This window comes from Setaria viridis, chromosome 2 (assembly GCF_005286985.2).
Source record: "Setaria viridis chromosome 2, Setaria_viridis_v4.0, whole genome shotgun sequence".
NCBI lineage: Eukaryota > Viridiplantae > Streptophyta > Magnoliopsida > Poales > Poaceae > Setaria > Setaria viridis.
Window position 1 is genome coordinate 32,353,451 of NC_048264.2, and position 23,925 is coordinate 32,377,375.

A 23,925-nucleotide genomic window follows, 5' to 3' on the forward strand; every position below is an offset into this window, starting at 1 on the left:
TATGTATATGCTCGTTCTCCCTTATACATACATACAACAATATATTTTTTAACTAACATAATGTTCTCGTACTTTTTAAAATCGTGCATGTGCTCATACGAATTAAATTTTGATATGCAAAACGTATGTACTATATTCTTTCATAATATACACAATTTAATGTATGTACATATACTATAAAGTTGACATGTACTTGTGTACTCACGGTACGGTATACATGCTTCATGTGCATGTTCATACTCTCTCAGTAAATATATATGTTCATGCTTATATATTTTGGATAATACTATGTTAATTCCGGTGGAAAAGTGAGGAGGAGGAGAAAGAGCTAAGGGTAAAAATGACTTTTCACGTTAGTTTCATACAAATATGGAGCCATGTATCAGCATAAAGATACGTTTGATTAAAAAAATTGAGACATTAGTTTCATACAAATATGGAGCCATGTATCAGCATAAAGATACGTTTGCTTAAAAAAATTGAGAGATTAGATTGACCATTTTGGAAATTAAGGAACGAACTTGACATTTAGGTGCAGGGACAGACACGGGTATTTTGCCTAAAGGAGAGGTAAGATACGAGAGACACATTCTCCGCCGCGGACCGCGGTGGCCGGATGGCACATGTGATCGCCACAGAAGAAAATTTGAGGAAATCACCAGAGTGACGTAGTAGGTAGGTACTACTAGTAGAGTGACGCATCTATACGAATATTATACGGCAGTACTGTAACTGAAGTAACCGCTACACGCAGGCAGCGGCCAGCACTGAACTGCACAGCACGCTAGCCTCCTGCCTGTGGACTGCAGTCAATGAGACATTGAGACGCGACGCGGGCGACGGCGAACGGACACCGGTCCCCATCTCCATCCGGACGGTTGAAGGAGGAAAGGAACCATTTCTTCCGACGATGTGTAGAATATAATCGACCGGCAATCATCAAGGGCAAAACGAAGAAATTACTAGTACTAACAATCACCTCCCACTCCTCGCTAGTTACTGCTACTAGTGTAGTATACTGATCGATGCTTTCTGTCTCGCCGTACTGCGGTTAATGAGTTGCCGCAGCAGCGACTCCATCTCCCCGGCTGCTAGTGCTAGTCGCGATTAATGAAGTCGACGAGCTTGGCCATCTCCGCGAGCGCCTGCGGCGACCCGAGCTTGGTGAGGAAGTAGACGTGGCCCTCGCCGGGGGTCTCGTACAGCTCCGCCTCCCCGGGCCAGCCGCTGCCCCGGAGCGCGGCGTAGTAGGCGCGCTGCCAGGGGTTCAGGCGGTCCCGCTCCGACACGGTCACCAGCACGCGGGAGGCGCCCAGGTGCTGCCACGACGACGCCGGCAGCACCAGCGGGTCAGCGTAGGGGTGGTTGATCGGGTACCGCCCCGCGCAGATGAAGCTCCAGGTGCGCGCCGCCGACTGCAGGTACGCCGGGTCCATGGCGTCGGCGCCCACGGGGCTCCGGCCCTGGAAGTAGGGGTCCAGCAGCGCCACGCCCTTGATCCGCGCGCCGCCGTCCAGGCCCTCCTCCCCGGCGCGCAGTGCCAGGTTGTGCGCGATGTTGCCGCCCGCGCTGTCGCCGGCGAGGAACAGGCGGGACAGGTCGCCGTACTGGGACAGCCACGGGTCCGACCCGGCCGCGCTCGCCAGCACCCACTTGAGCGCCGCCCACGAGTCGTCGTACGCCGCCGGGAGCGGGTTCTCCGGCGCCAGGCGGTAGTTCACGGACACGGCCACCACGCCCGCCCTCGCGGCGAGCGTGTTGAGGTATGCGTGATAGATGGGGGTGAAGGCGGACTCCACCACGAACGCGCCGCCGTGGAAGTAGACGAGCACGGGCACCCTGGCACTGGCGCGGAAGCTCGGGAGGTAGAGCCGCGCCGTGACGCCCGTGGACGGGTCGATGTCGACGTCGCGGGAGGTGACGCCCGTGAGCGCGTCCGAGGACGCCGCCACCACGTCCGTGCCCATCAGCCGCTTCACGCGCCCGCTCTTGTACTCGATGAGGAACGGCGAGAAGTCGAACTTCACCTGCGAGTTGGGGTCCCCGGCGCGCCGCGCCTGCAGCAGCTGCCGCCTCGCCGCCGCGGCCGCCCCGGTCCAGCAATGCGAGCCGAGGAGGAAGAGCAGCAGCGGGAGCAAGATACGCGCGGCCATGGCAGCAGAGAGGCACTGAAGCAGAGCAGACTGAGAGTGGCAGAGTGGAGTGTGAAGAGACTGAGCTCTGCTGCCCGTCCGCACCTAGCTGCAGTGCTGCGTCTCGGAGACTGCGGCAGACACGGGGATGGGGTCCGGTTATATGGGCGGAGGCAGCCGACAAGGCTGGGCGCACCGCACCACTTTCGTGGCGCGGATCGGGGTGGTGGGCTTCGGACGACCGCTTTAGAGCCGGCCCGCCTGACCCGGCCTTTAATTTCTCTCGACGGTCGCTGCCGCAGTGCCGCTGGACCGTACCGTGCAGGGCATGTGCCCCGCGCGCGATTCACACACAGTTCACATCACACCCCCGCTAAAAAAGCTTTTAAGACTGCTGTTAATGGCGCGATTTCTGCTCTTGATTTGCGAGGGGAACTCGCGCCCCGCTTTTTGACGAACTGGAAAGGGCTTTCCAGACCCACTGCTTTTGGGTGTAAAGTTTCAGGTGCTTAAAAAACAACCGACGGTTCATACTGCTTTAAGTTTAGGCGTTTCAGCGCTGCAAAGCTGCAAACGCATCTTGAATCCTTCCATGCCTCTGTGTATGAATCACAGGCTGCGCAGCATGGGTTTTAAGCTACTCAGAGCATCAACTCAAACTTACATTCTGCGACAGCCGTGGTACTTGCTGGCTTCTCGCGAGTCTCTCTGAAAACCTTTTCTACCCGACTTCTACGGTTCTACCGTTCGGCCTTTTCAGCTGCAATCGAACACTGCTACTGCTAGACATCCTCACGAGCTGCTTCTAAAGCTTGTGCACACAGATCATTCAGCATTCAATGCCGTGCGCATTCTCAGCACGCCCGCCTGTCCCGTTCCTCGTCCACACAACGCTGCTGCCACTTAGCTCGGTCTAGCGCCCCTAACCTGGCTCCCATACCGATCTGTCTCTCGGTGAGTGGGCCGGCACTCGCCGATCGATCAATCAATTAGTGGCCTGAAGCGATCCAGCACGGCGGCGCCACCAGCTGAGTGTGCCGGCCGCTACCTTTGTCGCAAAGGCACGGCAGCATCCAGCTCGTCACACAGGGCGCGGTGATGCCGGGAGCCTGCAACACCCTGTGCTCCTGGGACAAAGTTACAGCTTTCGTGGAGCCGCCGCGAGAGATCACAAAATATTCCGCCACGGGATCACGGGAGCGCTGCTGCTCTCCGAGTCTCTGTGGTCTTATCGGCCGGACGCTTGCGAGCCGTGTCAGTGTTGGCGCAGAATTTCTGACGCTGTCTTTGTTTTGTTCGTGTAAATTGTAATCGCGTCCTTGGACTCGGCTCTGCTCAATACAATGTGAGATCCATTCGGCAACCGATTATTCAAAGGATTGAGAGGTGTTGTTCGGTGCCTGGTGTGAACAGTGAGCGGCTGATAATCTGTATACTGACACGTGACACGTCAAATCTTTCGTTCGACCGACACGTGGTGCCGGGCGGCCGTATTCAGAGCCGTGCCAACGCTTTCAGAGCCATCAATGGCTTTCATGAGATCGTCGTCCTGAATCCAGTTTTCGAATCCGGCAGTGTCCCCGCCCTCACCGAACTCCATAATTCCCGAACTGAAACCCGCCCTGATGCGACATGAGTAGAGTAACAGCTACCAGCATCATGCGGGTGTGGTGGTGTGTTTCATGCGATCTCCATAATAAAAAGGGAACGGAAGATATCGTATGTTACGACGTTGTGCAACTGTTTTCTCCGAAAAGATCACGTTGTCCAACCGTGAATATTCTTCGGACGAACACGAGCTGATTGCTGGAGCTGCCTGTTTCGCCGTTGCTGGAATGATGGCAAGCACGGGCGAATTAACCTGAAACACTGCCTTCGCTCGAGCTCTCGATGTCGATGATCACGTGGCCCGGTCCAACTGCCCAAGCTGAAGGTGTAAGCTTTACTCTTAAGTACATGTTGCTAGTAATTGCCATTCCCGTTGCTTTCCGTGTAACATTCCGGCTACCACCAAGCAGTTCGCACCGCGCCGTGCTAATTAAAACCCTGAACAGCCTAGTTGTGCGTGTCCCGTGCTTAAAGACGGCGACAGTGATCTCGACGGCGACGGCACGCCATTTGGAGCTCGGGGGAGTTGGGAGCTGCGGAAATGCGGAGACGGCAGCCAGAAATACCGTTCCCGTGGCCTTTCCAAGCATAAAAGCCAGCCACGACGGCGTGCTCGTTCTCAGCTCACTGTCCGGTCCGTCGCTCAGGTTGCCGCGGAGCCGGTGTCCCCGATCAGCCCCGCACGATTTCCACCACCGTCCCGAGGCTGCCAAACACCGATCAACATTTTTTTCTGGCCTCACGAATCCATGACCCATTACTCCTTGTCTGCGTTGAGACGGATCCGCGATTTGGAGCCTTCACCAAACTCGCGCACTTGGTCCCCCGAGCGCGGCCGGTCCGATCGCCTTCGCCGGTTCCGGGTGTTCGGGGGACTGCGCCATGAATGGAGCTCCGTGCAGTGCACATGCCGTGCCCATGCCCCCCGAGGCCCGAGCGTACGGAAACACTAGGCGTGCGGTGCGGCGGTGCCCGGGCTCGGCGCCAGTCGGTCAGTGAGCTTGCACCGGTCCTTAAAGGTGACGACAGCGACCGCGCGCTGCTGAAGATGGCCGAGGGGAGGGCCATCGTGCACATGACCCGCGGCCCGGCCGGTCCATCCTGGCGTTCCGATGAACATGTAAAACTGTTCGTCCTCGCGCAGGGCAGGGAGTGAGTGGATGCATCCTCGGCTGTAACAAACTGGACGTGTCTGTACTGGTACTGTTCAACGTTCACGCCTGATGCCTGGTAGTGGTTGCTTGCTTCCACATCCCGCATCGAATTCGCCTGTCAGTCTGTCACGAAGATGAAGCTTAGCTGTACCGTACTCAGCTTCAGTGCACCGCATGAGGGACCGAATTAAAATGCAGCGTACACTTGACACAGGCTGGACTTTTCAGCTTTCCTATCTAGAAAAAATGAATTTGGAGAATGTGGGATCCGTGGACGGTTCCTCTTTACAGAGTGTTAGCGGCGGTGAGGGAATTGATTCGAGCCTGTACTCTGCAGTCTCATCGGACCGCAACTCGTTCAGCTTCCCTGTCTGTGTATCTCAAGTATCCGCTTCGATCTGACCTTAGCCCAGGCTAGGGGTCTCGACAGTCACACCTGCCGGTGGCCAGTAGGAAGGCACAGGACTCTCGACATTCACCTGCCGGTAGGCAGTAGCCCAGTACGCGCTGTCAGTAGCAATGCCTGCCAGATTGTTGTGTTTTATGGCCCGGAGACGACGACGGTAGCTCAGATCTGACGGAACGTCCTGGACGGACGCCATTGAAAGCGTCCCATGGTCGACGCCTTCAGTCCTTGGCAGGCCGATCACCTCACGGTCCTCGCCACTGCCGAAACTGCGCTGGCGGCGTGTCCTGGCCGAGCGGTGCGAGTGCGACCGCCGCCGATCCAATCATTTGCCCCAAAGGAGCTCCGTCCATTGGCCGTGAGGCCACGGGAACACGCGCTGATCCATCCAATTCATGTTCAGCACCCCACCGCAACGGCATCGGCCGGCCTCCCCTCCCGATCCGACGCATGTGAGCCGCATTGCATCGGCCAATGATTCCCCGCGCCCGCAGCTAGCATCCCCGTGGGCGCGCGGGGACGTACGGTCCTGCGCCCGCCCGCGGCCCGTCGCTGGCTGGCTGCAGAGGACCAGCGGTGATCGGGCTCGGCATCTGATACAGGCGCGGTGGGCGCGGCCGGATCTTGGTTAGCTTAGCTCGGGCGTTCGCTTCGGAGGGAGGAGCGGCGAGCAGTCGTCGCCCGGCCCCGGCGTCGGTACTGCACGCGGCCGGAAGGGCTACTCCGGCACACGTCGAGCTCATCATGAAGCGCGTCGATGCGTGCGTGCGTGACGCTTTGGGTGCGGCGGGTTATCATTGCGGTGCGGGCGTTAGGTGGAGCACTGGAGCGGAGAGCCACAGTTCTTGTGATGATTACCGCGGATTCGGCTTCGTCTCCGGGCGTGGTCGGGGGTCGCGTTCCACCACGGTGGCATGGCTGTGGAGCGTGTCCGTAACGGTTACGAACTGGAACGATGGACGAAAATCACATCCTGCGGTTGTGTACCGCGGAGGTGGTCTGCGCATGCCGTTGGATTGGAAATCGGCGGAGAGACGAAGCGCGTGAACTAACAAGAGGCAAAAGGTGGTAGAGCAATTCTAAGAGTGCCAAAAAATTCTTCCTCCAAAATAAGCCCACAGCCTATAGCAGAACGCTAAAAACTAGACCACAATATTTCAAAACAGGCTATATCATCGTATTAGACCTATTTATCCTCACACATGCACCTCCCCTCTGGTCATAATTTATGGTTCTTCCGAATTGTCCGATCACATCACTTCTGCCATCTTGGATTTGAAGCACCTTTGCATGAATCGACAATGAAATTCCAAAGCTATCAGAACAGTTAACCAAGCTGCACGGCAACAAGCTTATATACAAAACGAAAGGAAGTAAAACTTTGCATCCATCGATGGATGAAGATAATAATGAACATTCGAGAGAGGAGCAGAACAATAAGGGGAGGCTAAGGCCCTGCACTGGGAGGCTGAGCTCCTGCGCTGGAATGCCGCCCCGCCTCGCTCCTGTTCTTGCGACGAGAGCCGCGTGGTGACTGGAGTGGGGGCAAGCGGCGGCCGGCAGCCAACCATGTTATTCAGCCGCCTCCCTCCAATCCCTCGCCGGCTCCAAGCTCCGCCTGTCGCCGGCCATCCCTCACTGTCACCAGCCAAAAATTCGACGCAGCCCCTCCATCATTTCCAAATCGCTTCCACCCGAAGCTCGTCCACCTCCCCGGCTCCGCCCCTGACCCATCTTTGATGAACTCCGGCGATCGGACCGCCGGGAATCTCAGTTCCAGCGGCCGCCCATGCAACCCGCCGCCTGGAGCTCTGCTCACCATCCACGAGCATCTCCGACCATCCCCGACTCCGTATATCCTCTCAAAGCACCCTTTGGTAAGCCCCTCTTGCCTACGCGCCTGCCTCCCTGCCTTGTCCACCGGCGAAGCCGCCGGAGACGCAGCACCCCGGTCCACCCTGCTGCCAATCGTTGCCAGCCCGCTCCGTAGTGCAGGCGCGCGCGACGGCATTGTAGTGGAGATGCACGTTCTGCCACGCGCAATGGAGGTGTGTGTGGGGGGGGGGCTGGGGGAGCTCCGGCACGAAGTTCTGACGAGCGGGACGGTGAATTGTGCGCGGGAAAGCAGGCTCGGGGACGGATTGGGGGCGGAGGAAAGTCCTGCATATTTGCGCGACGCGGGGGAAGATTTTCGCGTCGCGAAAAGCTTGGGAAGGTTTGGGGGAACTGTTGAAGTTCTTTTTTTATTTTACCCCTAAAGAAGGTATTATGGGTGAGATAGAGGTGCTCTTGGAGTTGCTCTAAGGAAATCATTGTGGGTAATTGCAGGCGTTGCCTTTTCTACCTCATCCGATCCCACCTGCCGTACTTCTCTCTCCGACTCTTCGTGTGTCGTTCTCTCTCCCAGCGCTGGTGGTTGTGGCCAAATCCAGCGAGGAGGAGACCTCCCTTGGTTTCCTCGATGTTCAATCGATGGAGAAGGAGACCTGCAGACGACTCCCCTCGATTTCACTAGCCTTCTTTGCAGCAGCCAGATCAGGGATGGCAAGGTCCCCGTATAGATTGATAGGATGTCAGATCCGCGATGGGTGCCACTAGATCCATGGGAAATGAGGAACAATGGGGCCCGACTCCTCCACGGTGGCGTGAAATACTTAGTCTCTCTCCCCCACCTGTGGATCCATTGCGAAGGTGGCCGTCCTCGGCCTTTCTCGTCGTCGTCGGCGAGCTCTTCATGTCGCGCCCACAGCTCGTCATGGTCGGAGAAGGCATGCGCAAGGAAGGGAAGGTCGGATAGGGAAATAGTGCGCATCTTCCCAAGCTTTCCCCAAGGTGATGTTAGGAAACGCGGTATGCTACTCGCTAGCACACAAAAATATAACCGTGTAAATAGGATCACTTGCGAGTAGATGATCATAGATTATACCTTCACTTGTCGCGCGTTGCAGCGGAAGTCTTGATGAAGCGCGAGTAGTCGATCTGATCGACGTCAAGGAAGTAGTCGTATGATCTGACGAAGTGCGCAACCTAGCAACACCTCTATGGCAGTCCACACGTACAGGATGGGATGACGAACCGGAGCATGCTAGCACTTCACGGCATGTGCTCGGAGATCCTCGCGATCAACCTTTGATTCGGGAGGGAAGACTGCAGGTGCGTACGGCGGTGGCACACCAGAAGGCATGCGGCGACGGTAGCGCACCAGGAAGCGTGCGACAGGAGGCGACAGGAGCCTTGTGTGCGGCAGGAGCCTTGCGGCAGCTGGAGCCTGGCGTGCGGCTGGTTTATTAGCCCCCTATCAAGTTGTGGCGGTGGTTAGCAATATACATAATGCTTGCTAATTGGGCTAGCACTTGCTAATTGGGCCAGGCCCTCTTGGGCATCTCCAACAAGTGAGCACTTGCACAAGAGTTAATTATGCAAGTATCCATGTGTTCCAATCCCTTAAGTATCTTACCCCGAAGGTTCATGCAACCAACGGACATGACTCGAAAACCATTTCCAATCAATAGATAGCATTGGCCTCTAGCAAGGCGTACTGACTCCCGAAGGTTCACGAAGATCATATCTTGCATAACATATAACACTTGCCAATATTATATCCTTCTGCCACACGACACCTAGCCAAGTATAAGGCGAGTGAAGTGCTACCCTTATTCTTAGCCATTTCTCACTCAGTGAAGAACTTTTCTGATCGACTAACGTTTAGTCGAGGCATGGCCATACGCTTTCAGTTCATCACATCGTGAGGGCCCAGAGGAGTCTCTCCCTGGAACGAGAGGGGCAGATTCCTTCTTGACTCAGTACACCTTGCAACTTGCTTCAACCACATTTAAAAGCTGCTTTTATAACTACCTAGTTACGGAATAGCGTTTAGCAATCCCAAAATACGATGCTCCACAATCCGGGACTCTGCACTGATCTCAGGTCTGAGGACGTATATGCATGTCATTACGAGACTCGCTGATAGTAGTGTGTTCGTGGTGTCTCGTAGTGGGTCTATCCGGCACCGTGTTCCTAACACGTGCCTACATTGTTGACGCAATATCCCATATTGCCATAACCTGTGAAACAAGATCATCCACCCAACACATGTACAACTTATCTCTACATCATAGTCTCGCATGACGGATGGAAGTTGGGGATCATTTGTAGTACAATATCAATATTGTATCATGGAGTTTCACTAACGAATCACGTATTCGCTAATCACATATAATGATAAAGTTATGGAACATATCACTGAAACATGCAGATTACAAATGTTGACATGATGTCATCATCTTTTGACTACCTTTATGGAATACATCATCATAAGCCTCCCACTAGTGCTAGTCAGTTATACCAGCATCTCATGCCCATTGACTTTTTATGCATCTTATGTTTTGCTTGTGGGGGTGGCTTAGTCAACATATCTGCAATGTTCAGGTCGGTGTGTACCTTGCATATCTTCACATCTCCTTGATCGATGATTTCTCGAATCAGGTGATATCACCGTAGTATATGTTTGGACTTCTGATGCGACCTAGGCTCCTTTTCCTGTGCGATATCACCACTATTTTTACAATAGAGGTCTATCGGACTGGAGCAACTAGGGACCACGCCCAACTTAGAAATAAATTTTCCGATCCATACAGCTTTCTTTGCATCTTCCGAAGCTGCAATATACTTGATTTCTGTTGTTGAATCAGCAACTGTCTCTTGCTTGGAACGTTTCCAGCTCACTGCCCCACCATTGAGACAGAAGACATATCCCGATTGAGATTTCCTATCGTCCTAGTCAGTTTGGAAGCTAGCATCGGTGTAACCAATTAGAACAACCTCCTCCGAACCTCCATAGACTAGGAACATATTCTTACTTCTTCGAAAGTACTTCAGGATATTTTTTATTGCAACCCAGTGACCATCACTTGGGTTGGATTGGTACTTGCTCGTAACACTTAGTGCATACGAAATGTCTGGGCGCGTGCACAACATGGCATACATGATCGAGCCAATAGCCGAAGCGTATGGCACCCGACTCATCCTTTCTTGCTCATTAGGCGACGACGCACATTGAGTCTTGCTCAAGTTTACACCATGTGACATAGGTATGAATCCTTTCTTCGAATCATTCATGTTAAACCTATTCAACACCTTGTCGAAGTACATGCTCTGGCTTAATCCAATTAAGCGTTTAGACCTATCTCTATAGATCTTTATGCCCAGTATGTAGGCTGCTTCTCCAAGGTCCTTCATAGAGAAACTCTTTCTCAATGAGGTCTTGACATCCTCCATAAGCGGAATGTCATTCCCAATTAATAGTATGTCATCCACATACAAGACTAGAAACACGAGTGCGCTCCCACTAGCTTTCTTGTAAACACATGCCTCTTATTTATTCTTAGAGAAGCCAAACGATTCGACTACCTCGTCAAAATGAAGATTCTAGCTCTGGGATGCTTGCTTTAGCCCGTATATAGACTTCCTAAGTCTACACACTTTTCTAGCATTTTGCTGGTCGACAAAACCTTCAGGCTATGTCATATACACATCCTGACTTAGGTTTCCATTAAGGAAAGCTGTTTTGAAGTCCATTTGCCAAACCTCATAGTCATAATATGCGGCAATCGCTAAAAGGATCCGAATAGACTTCAACATGGCGATGGGCGAAAATGTCCGGTCATAGTCAACACCTTGAATTTGACAAAAACCTTTCACGACCAGTCGTGCCTTATAGATGTGAACCTTTTCATCAGCGCCTATATTTTTCTTGAAAATTCATTTACACTCAATGGCTCTCATGCCATCGGGTGGATCAACCAAGTTACAAACCTGATTCTTTCTCATGGACTCCATCTTGGATTGCATGGCATCAGCCATCTCTCAGACTCCGGTCCCATCAATTCTTCTGTGTACATTTTAGGCTCCTCATTGTCCAACAATAGGATGTCCTACTGCCCTGTAATTAGTAGCGTGTACTTATCAGGTGCGTGATGTGCCCGTATTGATCTTCGTGCTTGAGGTTCATCATGTTGGTTAGCGACGATCGCTGATTCATCATGTTGCACCTCATCAATGGAAATTGAAACATTTTTAGGTGTTTCTTGAACTTCTTCAAGTTGCACCATGTTCCCACTAATTTCTTTCGAGAGAAACTCTTTCTCAAGAAAGAGCGTTTCGAGCAACAAACACTTTGTTCTCTTGATGGTTATAAAAATAGTATCCTTTGGTTCCCTAGGATACCCCACAAAGACACATTTATCAGATCTAGGCTCAAGTTTAGTGGGCGTCAAATGCTTCACGTAGGCTACGCAGCCCCAAATCTTCAAGAACGACAAACTAGGACGCTTCCTAGTCCATATCTCATATAGCGTCTTCTCCACGGATTTACAGGGTACACGATTTAGTGTGAACGCAACAACCTCTAGTGCATAGCCCCAAAAATACAACGGAAGATCAGCTTGACTCATCATAGACCTCACCATATCCAACAAGGTTCGGTTTCTCCGCTCGAACACACCATTCCACTGCGGTGTTCCTGGCGGAGTCAGTTGTGTAACAATTCCAAAACTCTTCAGATGATTGCTAAACTTATGGCTCAAATATTCTCCACCACGATCCGATCGTAGGAATTTAATTATCTTGCCGGTATGATTTTGTACTTCATTTTGGAATTTTTTAAACTTTTCAAAGTATTCTACCTTATTCCTCATCAAATAGATATAGCCATATCTACTCAAGTCATCAGTAAAGGTAATAAAGTACTAAAAACTACCTCTTGCGACCGAGTTCATCGGACTGCATACATTTGTATGTGCTAGGCCCAATAACTCATTGGGAGTTTTAGTCATTTTTCCAAGTAGGCATGACTAGCATGTCTCAATTGATTCAAAATCAAAAGGATCGAGAAGACCATCTTTATGGAGCCTTTCTAAGCGTTTCTCGCCTATATGGCCTAAATGACAATGCCACAAGTAAATAGGATTTGAGTTATCTATGCGAGTTCTCTTAGTACTAATGCTATTGATTTATGCATCTTTTAGATCAAGAACGTAAAGCCCATTCACAATGGGACATCTCCCATAGTACATGCCATTCATAAAAATGGAACAACACTTACTCTTTATTATGAATTCATAACCATAATCCTTTAAACATGAGGAAGAAATAATGTTCTTATTCAATGCAAGAACAAAATAACAATTATTAAGTTCTAGCACTAATCCAGAAGGCAATGACATATGATAAGTGTCGACGGCCAATGCAGCAACCTTTGCTCCATTCTCGATGCAGAAATCCACGTCATCTCTCGCAAAGCGTCTAATTATTTTCAGCCTTTACAATGATTTGCAAGTGTGAATCATTGCACCAGTATACCCATGCATTATTAGAACGCGTAGCAAGATTAATTTCAATAACATTAATACCTTGAGTGGAGGTCGCACCTCCTTTCTTCCTTTTATCTTCCAAGTACTTCTTGCAATTTCTCAACCAATGCCCCTTTACACCACAGTGAAAGCAAGCATCGTCAAGAGAGGCACCAGCTTTCTTTTGTTTTTCTTTGGCCTTGGACGCCTGCCCGGAAGTCCCACTTTCGGCAGGTTTCTTAGCCTTCGCTGGGCACTTACGCTTCTTACCCTTCTGGACTATCATCACATGACCAAGAATCTTCCTAAGACTTCTTCCCATGCAACTCAGTTAGCGATTTCTTCAAACCATTCATGTGATAGTTCAGGATGAACGGCTCAAAGCTAGCAGGCAGGGACTGCAGTATCACATCGGTGGCAAGATCGTCATCGAGGGGAAAACCCAGTCTCTGCAAGTTCTCAATGTACCCAATCATCTTAATCACATGTGGGCTGACTGGAGCACCTTTAGCAAGCTTGCAACCAAACAGGACCTTTGAGGTATTAAACCTGTCAACCCTCGCCTGGTTTTCAAACATGCCACATAACCCCACAATCATATCGTACGGGTTAGTGCTCTCAAATTGCTTCTGCAGCTCAGAGTTCATGCAAGCAAGTATCAGGCACAGCACATCCACCGCATCATCAGTATGCTTCATATAAGCATGATATGCACTAGTAGTGTTTGCGATATTCTGCGACTCTTCTAGGTAAGGCATATCGAGAACGTACTCTTTTTTCTCTTGTCTGAGAACAATTCTCAGGTTCCGATTCCAATCAACAAAGTTTGTTCCGTTTAGCTTTTCTCTATCTGGGATCGATCATATTCAAGTTTGATGCACTCGACATTTTCTACAACAGTAAGATATGCAATGGTTAGCACTTTTAATAAAAGAATTCCTGCTATGTTGTGTGAACGTCCCCTGACGTTGTATAGCAGGACGAGATCCAACGTTCCCTGTGATACTAGTGAGCTTTGGCATCACTGCTAGCATCATAATGAACAAGATAGGCAACACTTGCCAATCGCATCCAATGCGACTCTCGTTTGTTGGGTGACATCATATGTTTCGGCACCCAACACTTATGCACCAAAGCCCAAGTCCAACTTGATAGCTATATCAAGTAAACCAACACTATGCCGTGGTGTCCGACACCACCCAATGGATCAAGATAGAAGATGACACCCTGCTTTGGCAGACCCATCACCTACTAACAAGACCCCAATGGTGCAGCGGTTGGAAGCACATAAATCTTAATTTTTCCTAAGGGACTTGTCATGCTCATCACAGGCAGTGCATAATAATAATCATCACATATAATCAAATTATTGTGATAGTATGGTCTTTCTTGGTCCAACTAAAATCAGCACATGTCGACGACCGCGAGTGCGCATGCCTACGCCGAGACGTCGCATCTTGGGCACCTTCTTTAAGGTACGACAGTCGCTGAGTCGCTACACTTATGTCGAAGAATTACATAATTTAATTCAGCTAATACACGCTAGTAGCTAAAATAAAATAATAAAATTGCATCACAGGAGTGGCACGCAGGCTGAAAAGGAACAGTCTCAACCCGGCTGTAATAATTTATGACACGCAGGCCACACGAATTTATTACACATAGATGATCACGATTTTGAGGCCATACCATCACATCATTCTCTGCAAAAACGAGCTAACGTTCCTAGGAACGATGCAATGCGTCCCCCATTTTTAAAAAAAAGCATAATCTAGTCCTGTCAGCCGATACGGATACAACAGTTTTTACGCATGCTGCCAGCAAGCTGACAGAAATGGCGTTCTAGCCGATATAGCCGTTCACGCCGCGTATTGACTGCTTCGCTACACGAACTCACAACCTCGTAAAGATGGCCAGTTAGCCAGTCACATAATGAGGAAGCAAGAACGGAGTAAAACAGTCCAATTCGCACATAACGCTATTCGCGCACGTAACGCTATTCGCCAAAACGATCTGATCTACAACCATCCATGCAAATTTTTTAATCTAGATCAAAAACAGCACAAGCACAGCTCTGGTACCACTGTTAGGAAATGCGGTTTGCTACTCGCTAGCACACAAAAATATAACCGCGCAAACAAGATCACTTGTGAGTAGATGATCATAGATTATACCTTCGCTTGTCGCATGTCGCAGCGGCTGTCTTGATGAAGCGCGAGTAGTCGATCCGATCGACGTCGAGGAAGTAGCTATACGATTTGACGAAATGCGCAACCTAGCGACACCTCTACAGCAATCCATACGTAAAGGATGAGACGACGAACCGGAACGTGCTAGCACTTCATGGCACGTACTCAGAGATCCCCGCGATCAACCGTTGATCCGGGAGGGAAGACTGCAGGTACGTGCGGCGGCACCAGGAAGCATGCGACAGGAGGTGGCAGGAGCCTTGCGGCAGTTGGAGCCTGGCGTGCGGCTGGTTTATTAGCCCTAGGGTTAATCAAGTTGTGACAGGTGATTAGCAATATATATAATGCTTACTAATTGGGCTAGCCTTTGCTAATTGGGTCAGGCCCAAAATTGGGCATCTCCAACAGGTGAGCCACTACGGTAAGTAACATGGCGACAAGCATCGGCATCGACGAGCACACCATTTGCTTTGTGTGTGTTCTGTGATTTTCCCCCTTTGAGATTGGGAACTTTTTTTCACAGGAAAGAATCTTGCGAGATATTCTTTGTAAAATTAAACATTTGATTTTTGTTCTGTACAAAAATCGTCGGTAGCATGTTTTTCTTGGTCTTAACTGTACAGAATGCATTGAAATTTCTAAGGTGTCCTGTGCAATGCTCATATGCTCTGGATGCGTGCAAAATGAATTTGCATTTGAAGCAAGTTTGCATTGACAAGGAGGAGAGGAGAAATCGTCTGTAAATAGAAATATTTGTTTTTTTTAAAATAATTTGTCTCCCTAATGTTCACAGTTGCGTGCAAGTTCATGTATGTTGTAACTTTGTGATTACTTGATGTTTCATTCTCATAATATTTGCTCATTTCATTTTCTTGCTGTGATGTTTAATGTTTGTGCATACTAATATATGTTGGTGTTTAAATTTAGACTATGCATGCACAGGTTGACAGAGTACAAATCTTGAAATTGCATATTTTGTATGTGAGTTTTTTTTTTGTTGAAAAAATTTGTATGATGCGGTCATGAATATTATTAGCAATGTATGGTGATTTTTTTCTTGGATCTTGGTTTCAAATCCGTATTTTTAAATTATTAGTAGAAGTGGAAAAATGCGAAAATTTGTTTTATGAAGTGGTTCCTCTTCTTAGGAAGAAGAGGACGTTGGTCCTCTGATTTTGAACGCAAAGGAACGTTTTCTATTATATACGATGTTTTTTTATTATATACGATACGAAAGGAATGGACCTGGGTCCTCTTTCAACGGGTAAAAGTATTCACTGCTTCTACAACTCAGCAGTCTTATAGGTCGTCTCATGCAATACCACTAAGATTTTTGGTGATGTGGAGGAGAGAAGATGATAAGAGAGAAAGAGCATATGCTAGATTTTAGGATTACGAGACGACTAATCTACCATTGTACGAGTTGTAGTTGCATGCAACTTATAATATTTCTTTTCTTCTATGCACAAATTAAGAGAATAGAATTACTATGAGACAACTTAAAAAGACAATCTATATTTTACAAGTTGTTTGTTAAGTTATCTCATAATTACTTATCAATACATGAGACCGCATATTAGACAATACCAATGTAGTTGCCTTAGTGGTGAAATAAACAACTGTAACCTCCACTAACATGTACACGCGTCGGTCATAGCAGATGCCCACCCCGGTACACACCGCAGCATTGCCTTGTCCAGCGGTGGAGCCTCGCTCATCACGTCGTCTTTCCCGTGCCCGCGCACGTACGTACAGTAGACAGTCACGGAATCGGAGGCAGAGCCATGATGGCACTGTGCCGTTGGTGTCCCTTCTTCGATGCGTCCTTCTCCCAACAGTGCATTCTGGCCAGGTTGCTTAGGTTGGTGTTGTGCATGCTTCAAGCCCAACAGGAGCAGTTCCTCGTCAATGCCATTCCATGGGAAGGGAGAATATGGGATACAATTTGCTCAGCACAAAAATATACCATCTATTATTATCTTAATACAAATAGGCTATATTCATCTAGAAATTCCCACATTTATTTTAAAAAAGAAAAATATGCACCGTTGGATTTTATGAAGATCTAACGGCACGGACTATACCAAAAAGTTCGTATATGAGAGTCATACACCTGTCCGTATACGAGAGTGCATGCACCTTACCAAAAGTATGCACAAAAGATGCAACCTTTCTTATATCTGACGTATATAATATGGACTCGGCAGCATACGGAAAGCCCAAGGCAGCATGCACATTTAGTATTTTTCATTCACGTTGACTGCCAACTTAACTCTATTATATCACGTCCACTACCAAAGTAATAGATCACGATACTCTTTTTGTTGTTTCTATGAAATTTCCATCGGAACATGAGACACGGTTCATGAAAAAAATACATAAATAAGTAAGTTAAAATACAATGAACAAATATATAAATAGAAAATAAAAATTTGAAATATTAATTTATTTTCACACGGTTTCGGAAAACAACACCTAAATAAAGAGTCGGTGTAAAATGGATACATACAATTTCGACAAGCAAAGTTAGCATTGCCATCTTCTTCACCCTCCATCATATCTAAAATTTGTTATGTTAATTGGTGAAAAGGAGAATAATCAGCATTGCCGATCTATGTGGGCCTGAATCATAAGGGTTAACATATTATGAAAGCATGTAGTACGTAGGATAAGCAATGAAGATATGTTAGATAGTTTATTTATTGCAGGTACGAAACAAATACGACAATTATGAAGCTCATATGGGGACTTTGGTTAATTATGATGGCATTCCATTTAAACATACAATGGAGAGATGCATTTGATGACATGAAGGATATCTTCCTCGATGATTGATTAGGCCGAAGGAACGAGATGACGTGATAGTCAACAAATCTATTATGATTGATTATTATCTTCTAATATATGATGAACCAAAATGCATCATAAACACGTTTTTTCACCATAAATCACCATAAATCGTGATTTATGATGCTGGTGTGATTAACACCGTTCGTCATTAATCCAGCGTCATAATCAATGTTTGAACTAGAAAAAACATGTTTCGGTCCCATAGTTTATCTTTGATGAGGTCAAGATAAAATAAGAGATTGAATTTTATCTAAAGGTACTACTAAGACACAATCGGTGTAGTATTTCTCCGTTAAATATTAAACCGCCTTGGACAGGCAAATTGTCGTCAGGATCAACACCCTCGCCATGGGGATTGAGCCCCTCACCATGAGCACAATGGGAGCAGTGTAATATGAATTCATATACATGAACTTGATAGTACTGGCGGATGGTTTCGCCCATGAGGTCGATGGTAATGACAAATATTTTGTGCAAGAACTCGATAATCCAATTTTGGTTGGCTTATACATTTATTAAGAGAGTGGACAAAAGTTGATTCCATATTTATTCATTGTCATTGGTTGGCCAGTTGCTTGCTTTGCCGCTTGCAGCACATAGGGGTAGCAGAGGTGATGTATAGGGAAAATGATTTCGAATTTCGAACAGCTTTGACTGAACAATTGAAATCAAGGAGAGAGAAAAGGGATGCTAAGGCAAAAAAGAATATATGCCATTTGAATTTATTATGTTCTAATGGTCTAGACTAATTCGATTAAAGAGTTCATATCAATGTGATTAATAATTATGTAATTTTGGAATCTAAACAATATCTTTTTAAAAAATATCGTATGGGATGGAAATAAAACATGTTTGAATCATCCATGAACTCCATGTTGATAAGATATAGCATGGGGTGAAAAAAAAGTGTTTGAAAATTGGTCTTTTCTCACAATTAAAGTATGTAACTTTTGTGATGTGACCACAACTTATTCAATTTAGGTTCGTGTAGTTTTTGCAATGAGACCAAACTTAGCATTCCGATGGACTTCAATTGGTGTCTCAGGGCCACAAGACATAACAATAGTGAGACGGAAGAGCAAACATATACAAGTCGTGCACCAGTAAAGGCAAAGTGTGTAAATTTACATGACAATGGAAGTGTGGATGCAGCTAGGAGCAGCTTGCATCACATACACAGGCTAGCTTTGTGCAACACCAACAAATGCAAAACCGCTGCTTTGTGCGAGACTGCAAAGTCATAGTGTAGGCGATGGATTAGAAGGAGAAAAAAATATATAAATGATCATGATGACAAAATCACCATGAAAGAGGGCCATACCGGCACTAGTGATAGTAAGGCGGCCACCATAGCCAATGGGACATGTGAGGAGTAGAACATTTGGTACAAATCTGATCGGCATCACTAATTGGTTGCATGATGATGAGGCCACCACGCTAGCAACACGCATTTCCATCCACTACTCCACATCAGCCTATCACCGCTAGTCTGAAATTCAACATCACTGCAGGTTTGGCCTACCATTGGATTTGGATCAATGGTGATAATATCCCAAACACCGCCGGACCATGAACCGGCAGTGAAGCATATTAAAAGAATTAAAAAAAGCACCACCAGAGCCCACCACCAACTGCAGTAGCTTCGAGGAGAGAGGGAGGGAGGGAGGGAGGGAGAGGCAGCGTACCGTGGGGGAGACGAAGCCCTTGTCATCGCCGCTGCATCTCGCACCCACGCTCACCATCGTGGTCCGTGTCCGTGCCCATCATCGCAGCTCGGCGCCTACGTCCGTCATCATGGCTGCATCCCACACTCGCGCCCACCGCCTTCATCGCTGCCACCTGTGCCCACCGTCCCTGCCCGCTCCTTGTGCGCTGCCGCTACTCCTTACTACCAGTGAGGAGGGATGAGCGGAGGGGGGAGCTTAGGGGATGAGAGAGAGGTGGGGAGGGAGATGCAGTTGGAGGGGATCGGAGCTGGGGGGATTGGTGCGCAGGTGGAAATATAAGGGAGAGGGGGGAGGCCGGTGGAGAGAAGGGGACAGATGTGGATAAGATATAGAAGGGCTATGGTTCACATACGGGTTATTCCAATTTTCACCACAGGTTCGTGGATAGAACCGGCGGTGATGTACATTTTCATCATCAGTTTCAACCTCCACTACGCCTAGCTACTCACGAACCGGTGATGAAAACATGTCACCACTGGTTTGGGTCAAACCTCTAGTGATGACCCGTTCATGATAACTCTTTCTATAGTAGTGATCAGCGACCATCATCATCGCAGATAGCTCCATTGAGACGCGTCTCCATTGAAAAAGGATCACGTTGACCAGCATAACAATCACCATGCGACGGGTTAAATCTTTTCATGTGCCACGAGGGAGCAAGAGAGGACGAACTATGTAAGCAGTAGTGTACTGCTATTGGCTGCTAACCTTTGCTGCCACTAGCGAGTAGGGCTAGGCTAACAACCATAACTAGACTAATGGAAAAAATATACAATCAATATGTCTATCCCCCGACCTAAAACTCATCGATTCACTATAATTGTTGCCCCCGATTGGGCAACAGGGCGCTAGCATGAGACAACGAGCGTGTCGATTTGATGGAATAGTGGTTGGATCCAGCAACACAGTGGATGATCTGGTGGAGCAAATTGAGGGCCACAATTCCAAAATAACCGTATTAAATAGTGAAGAAATTGATGTTTGGCATGGACGGCATAGCATGTTCTATGTAATGTCCGACGACGAGAGGGAATAACGGTCACAATCAAGAATGTATCTTTGGTGACCACAACGTAGCCCCTTCAAAGTAGAAGCAAGAGAGAGAGGTAATAAGCATAAAGACTAAGAATATAGCTTGGTAGCCACAACAACGTGTTTACTGACCCAACGTCAGAGTTTATAATGGGGAAAAGGTGCAACAACCATAAGATAAAATGAGATCATGCTTGTATGAGGCTGTAGCAACGGATGACTGGAGAACAAAGAAAGGAAATGAGATTTAGATATACTAACAACTAAAAAGGTCATATTCAAAATTAAATTCTAATTATTACTCCTTTAGTATGCATTGAACATTCTACTAAAATATAAGATAAGGATCTTTGTAATCGTAGCAAAAACTTACAAACAAAAATGTACATTGAAAATAAAAAATCTAAAAAAATTATATTCATGTGAGAAATGTATAAATCTTTATGTAGCTTCAATAACTACCAAAAAATATGTTTATATCTAAGGTGCTACCTTTTCTCTTTAATTCATGTTAAAAAATACGCCACAAAATATGATAATATATTGGTATGCTACCATAGCATGACTAAATACAATTATTTATTTATTTATTTTGAAATAAAGCATCCAGATATTTGCATCAAAAAAGCTATCTACCTTGCGCGGGCCATCTTCACGGATCGGAGGGCTGACCAACAGACCGCAGAGCGGAACTGGGTCGCTCCAACCCACGAAAACAGAGGGATTGCGGAGTACAGCAGCAGTTTTGGGTCAGATGGCACCCATCTTTTTTATGCTTCAATCTACAGCCTCGAAATAGATCGAGTATGCTTTTTATATCCTCTCGTTCATCCAAGGAGTATAGATAGATAGGCTCCCCACGGGCCCATTGAAGGGATGGCCTGCAACAACCCGATGGGCTGGAATTGTGTAATTGAGAGCTTCTATGGAGTATTCCGGGTGAGCAATTGGACAGGGCAACAATTTGCAACACGTACTTCAGGGTTCAGGCGAGATTAACGTGGAAGACCGGTGGATCAAAAATTCAAAACGCTTTCGCCCTTCAGAAAGAAGCAGAGAAGGTCACAGCGGCAGCGATCATCATACGTACGGCGTGGAACATCTAGAAGGAGAGAAATATGCGAGTATTTGAAGGGAGGAGCATGAGGCCTGATCAAGTCGTTGCACTGATACAGGAGTATGTCAACTGGCGTTTGTAGGGCGTGTGGTACTCCATCAGTGGGTTAGAGAGCTCTTATTTTTTTTATGTTAATGTTGTACAAGCGTGTCTATTTATGTAATATTGAATTTATTGTAATTTGGACCTTCCTCCTCCTCCTCCTTAAATGAAATAGCAATTCCCCTGCTCTTTTTCAAAAAAAAATTAGCTTCAATGATGGACCGGGAGGTACCGCTGGCCACAAATTAGCTGAGGGACAAGTCAGCCCACTGACAGTACTAAGGTCTTGTTTAGTTGCCAAAGTTTGGAGGTGCCAAATTACTGTTACAGCACTGTAGCACACTGTAGCGTTTCGTTTGTATTTGTGAATTATTGTCAAACATTGATTAATTAGGCTCAAAAGATTCGTCTCGCAAAGCACAACAAAACTGTGCAATTAGTTTTTAATTTCGTCTACATTTTGTACTCAATGCATGTATCCCAAGTTTGATGTGATGGGGAATTTTCTTTTTGCATAGTGCCAAAGTTAGAAGTTGGGGGTGAAAGTTACGATGTTCTTCCAAAAAAGCGGGGAAAAAAGAGGATGACACTGACACCTTTTGACCATGTGCATCACCAGCTTCTTTACCATTTCTAATACCATCTGGCCCGGATCCGAGCTCTGTATACCGCAACCAGAAGAAACGTTGGACAATCAGCTCGTCAGCTACCACTGCTCCCCACGAGCCACGACCCCACCCATTCTCGCCATGGATCCGAGCTCCGAAATCATAGTGGACACTCCCTTCTTCCGCCTCTACAGCGACCGGCGCATCGACCGCCTGATGGGCACCAGCACTGTGCCGCCCGGCCTCGACGCCTCAACCGGCGTCACGTCGAAGGACGTCGTCATCGACGGGGACACCGGCCTCTACGTTCGCCTCTACCTCCCGGACACAGCCTCCCGGTCCGACGACAGCAAGAAGCTCCCCGTGCTCGTCTACTTCCACGGAGGCGGCTTCGTCACCCAGTCGGCGGCGTCTCCGGCGTACCAGCCCTTCCTCAACTCCCTGGCCGCGAGGGCTGGCCTGCTCGTCGTCTCCGTGAACTACCGCCTCGCGCCCGAGCACCCGCTGCCGGCCGGCTACGAGGACTCCTTCCGCACGCTCAAGTGGGCGGTCTCTGGTAACGGCGATCCCTGGCTGTCGCAGCACGCCGACCACGGCCGCCTCTTCCTGGCCGGCGACAGCGCCGGCGGGAACATCGTTCACAACGTCTTGATGATGGCCGCGTCCGAAGGAGAGGCGGGCACGGGCACGGCGGCGGCGGAGGCACGGGTCGAGGGTGCGGTTCTGCTCCACGCGGGGTTCGGCGGGAGGGAGCCCGTCGACGGGGAGACGCCGGAGGCGATGGAGATGGTGGGGAAGATGTGGGGCTTCGTGTGCCCCGAGGGGACGGACGGCGCGGACGACCCGCGGCTGAATCCCCTGGCCGCCACGGCGCCGAGCCTTCGGAACTTCCCGTGCAAGAGGGTGCTCGTCTGCGTGGCGGAGAAGGACTTCACGCGGCCGAGGGGCAGGGCGTACTACGAGGCCCTGGCGGCGAGCGGGTGGAGCGGCACGGCGGAGTTGTTCGAGTCGGAGGGCCAGGAGCACGTCTTCTTCCTCTTCAAGCCCGGTTGCGATGAGGCCGCGGCGCTCATGGAGCGGCTCGTTTCCTTCTTCGCTGGGAACTGAATACGTCATGCGTGACTACGACCACACTGGCCGAAACGAATGGAGCAACAAGCGACGGTGCAGCTGATTGCTGAATTATGTAAAATAAAAATCTGATTGCTGAATTGAATAATCAGAAACTTCTGTTGAATGATTGGGCTTGGAGTCTCAGGCTGATCTTTTGTGATATCGCTTTCGCTTTGGCTCAATTCACGGCAGGTAATTTGACCACGCAAGACTACAAAGGCCTCTCTTTTTTTTTTAAACCGAGAATATAAATCTAGGATTCGCTTCAGGGAGAAAAAACAAGGTGTTGCTATGTTTCAGATGCGTGTGTTTTTTTTTCGGGACAAAAATCAGACGACAGCTCGCAGCATCGAAAATCAACATAGGAACATCGAAAAACAAGATCTGCATTATTGATATGGCAGCTGGAGCATTGTGTTTGTCCTATTCATCGTAGAACCAGCATATGCGATCGCCGGAAAAAACCGAAAATTTCAGAGACCTGAAATATAGAGATGGATCCACTCCGTTTCAAATTGTAGGTCATTTTAGCTTTTCTAGGTTCATAGATATTATTATGCATCTAGATATAGTGTACATAATAATATCTATAAACTTA

General features: G+C 48.3%; 3 protein-coding genes across 3 annotated transcripts; 1 reads left to right on the plus strand and 2 right to left on the minus strand.

The window, feature by feature from the left end:
- Nucleotides 1–694: 694 nt before the first annotated feature.
- Nucleotides 695–2,313, minus strand: LOC117842135 (probable carboxylesterase 2). Its single transcript, XM_034722494.2, has one exon. The coding sequence runs from the start codon at nucleotides 2,151–2,153 to the stop codon at nucleotides 1,098–1,100; it is 1,056 nt and encodes a 351-aa protein (XP_034578385.1). The 5' UTR covers nucleotides 2,154–2,313; the 3' UTR covers nucleotides 695–1,097.
- Nucleotides 2,314–12,954: 10,641 nt separating this feature from the next.
- On the minus strand, nucleotides 12,955–13,407 carry LOC117844276 (uncharacterized). The gene has a single exon (XM_034725020.1). The coding sequence runs from the start codon at nucleotides 13,405–13,407 to the stop codon at nucleotides 12,955–12,957; it is 453 nt and encodes a 150-aa protein (XP_034580911.1).
- An 8,832-nt stretch (nucleotides 13,408–22,239) lies between these two features.
- On the plus strand, nucleotides 22,240–23,451 carry LOC117842373 (tuliposide A-converting enzyme 1, chloroplastic-like). The gene has a single exon (XM_034722794.2). It carries the CDS (start codon nucleotides 22,356–22,358, stop codon nucleotides 23,319–23,321), a length of 966 nt encoding a protein of 321 aa, XP_034578685.1. The 5' UTR covers nucleotides 22,240–22,355; the 3' UTR covers nucleotides 23,322–23,451.
- Nucleotides 23,452–23,925: the final 474 nt, after the last annotated feature.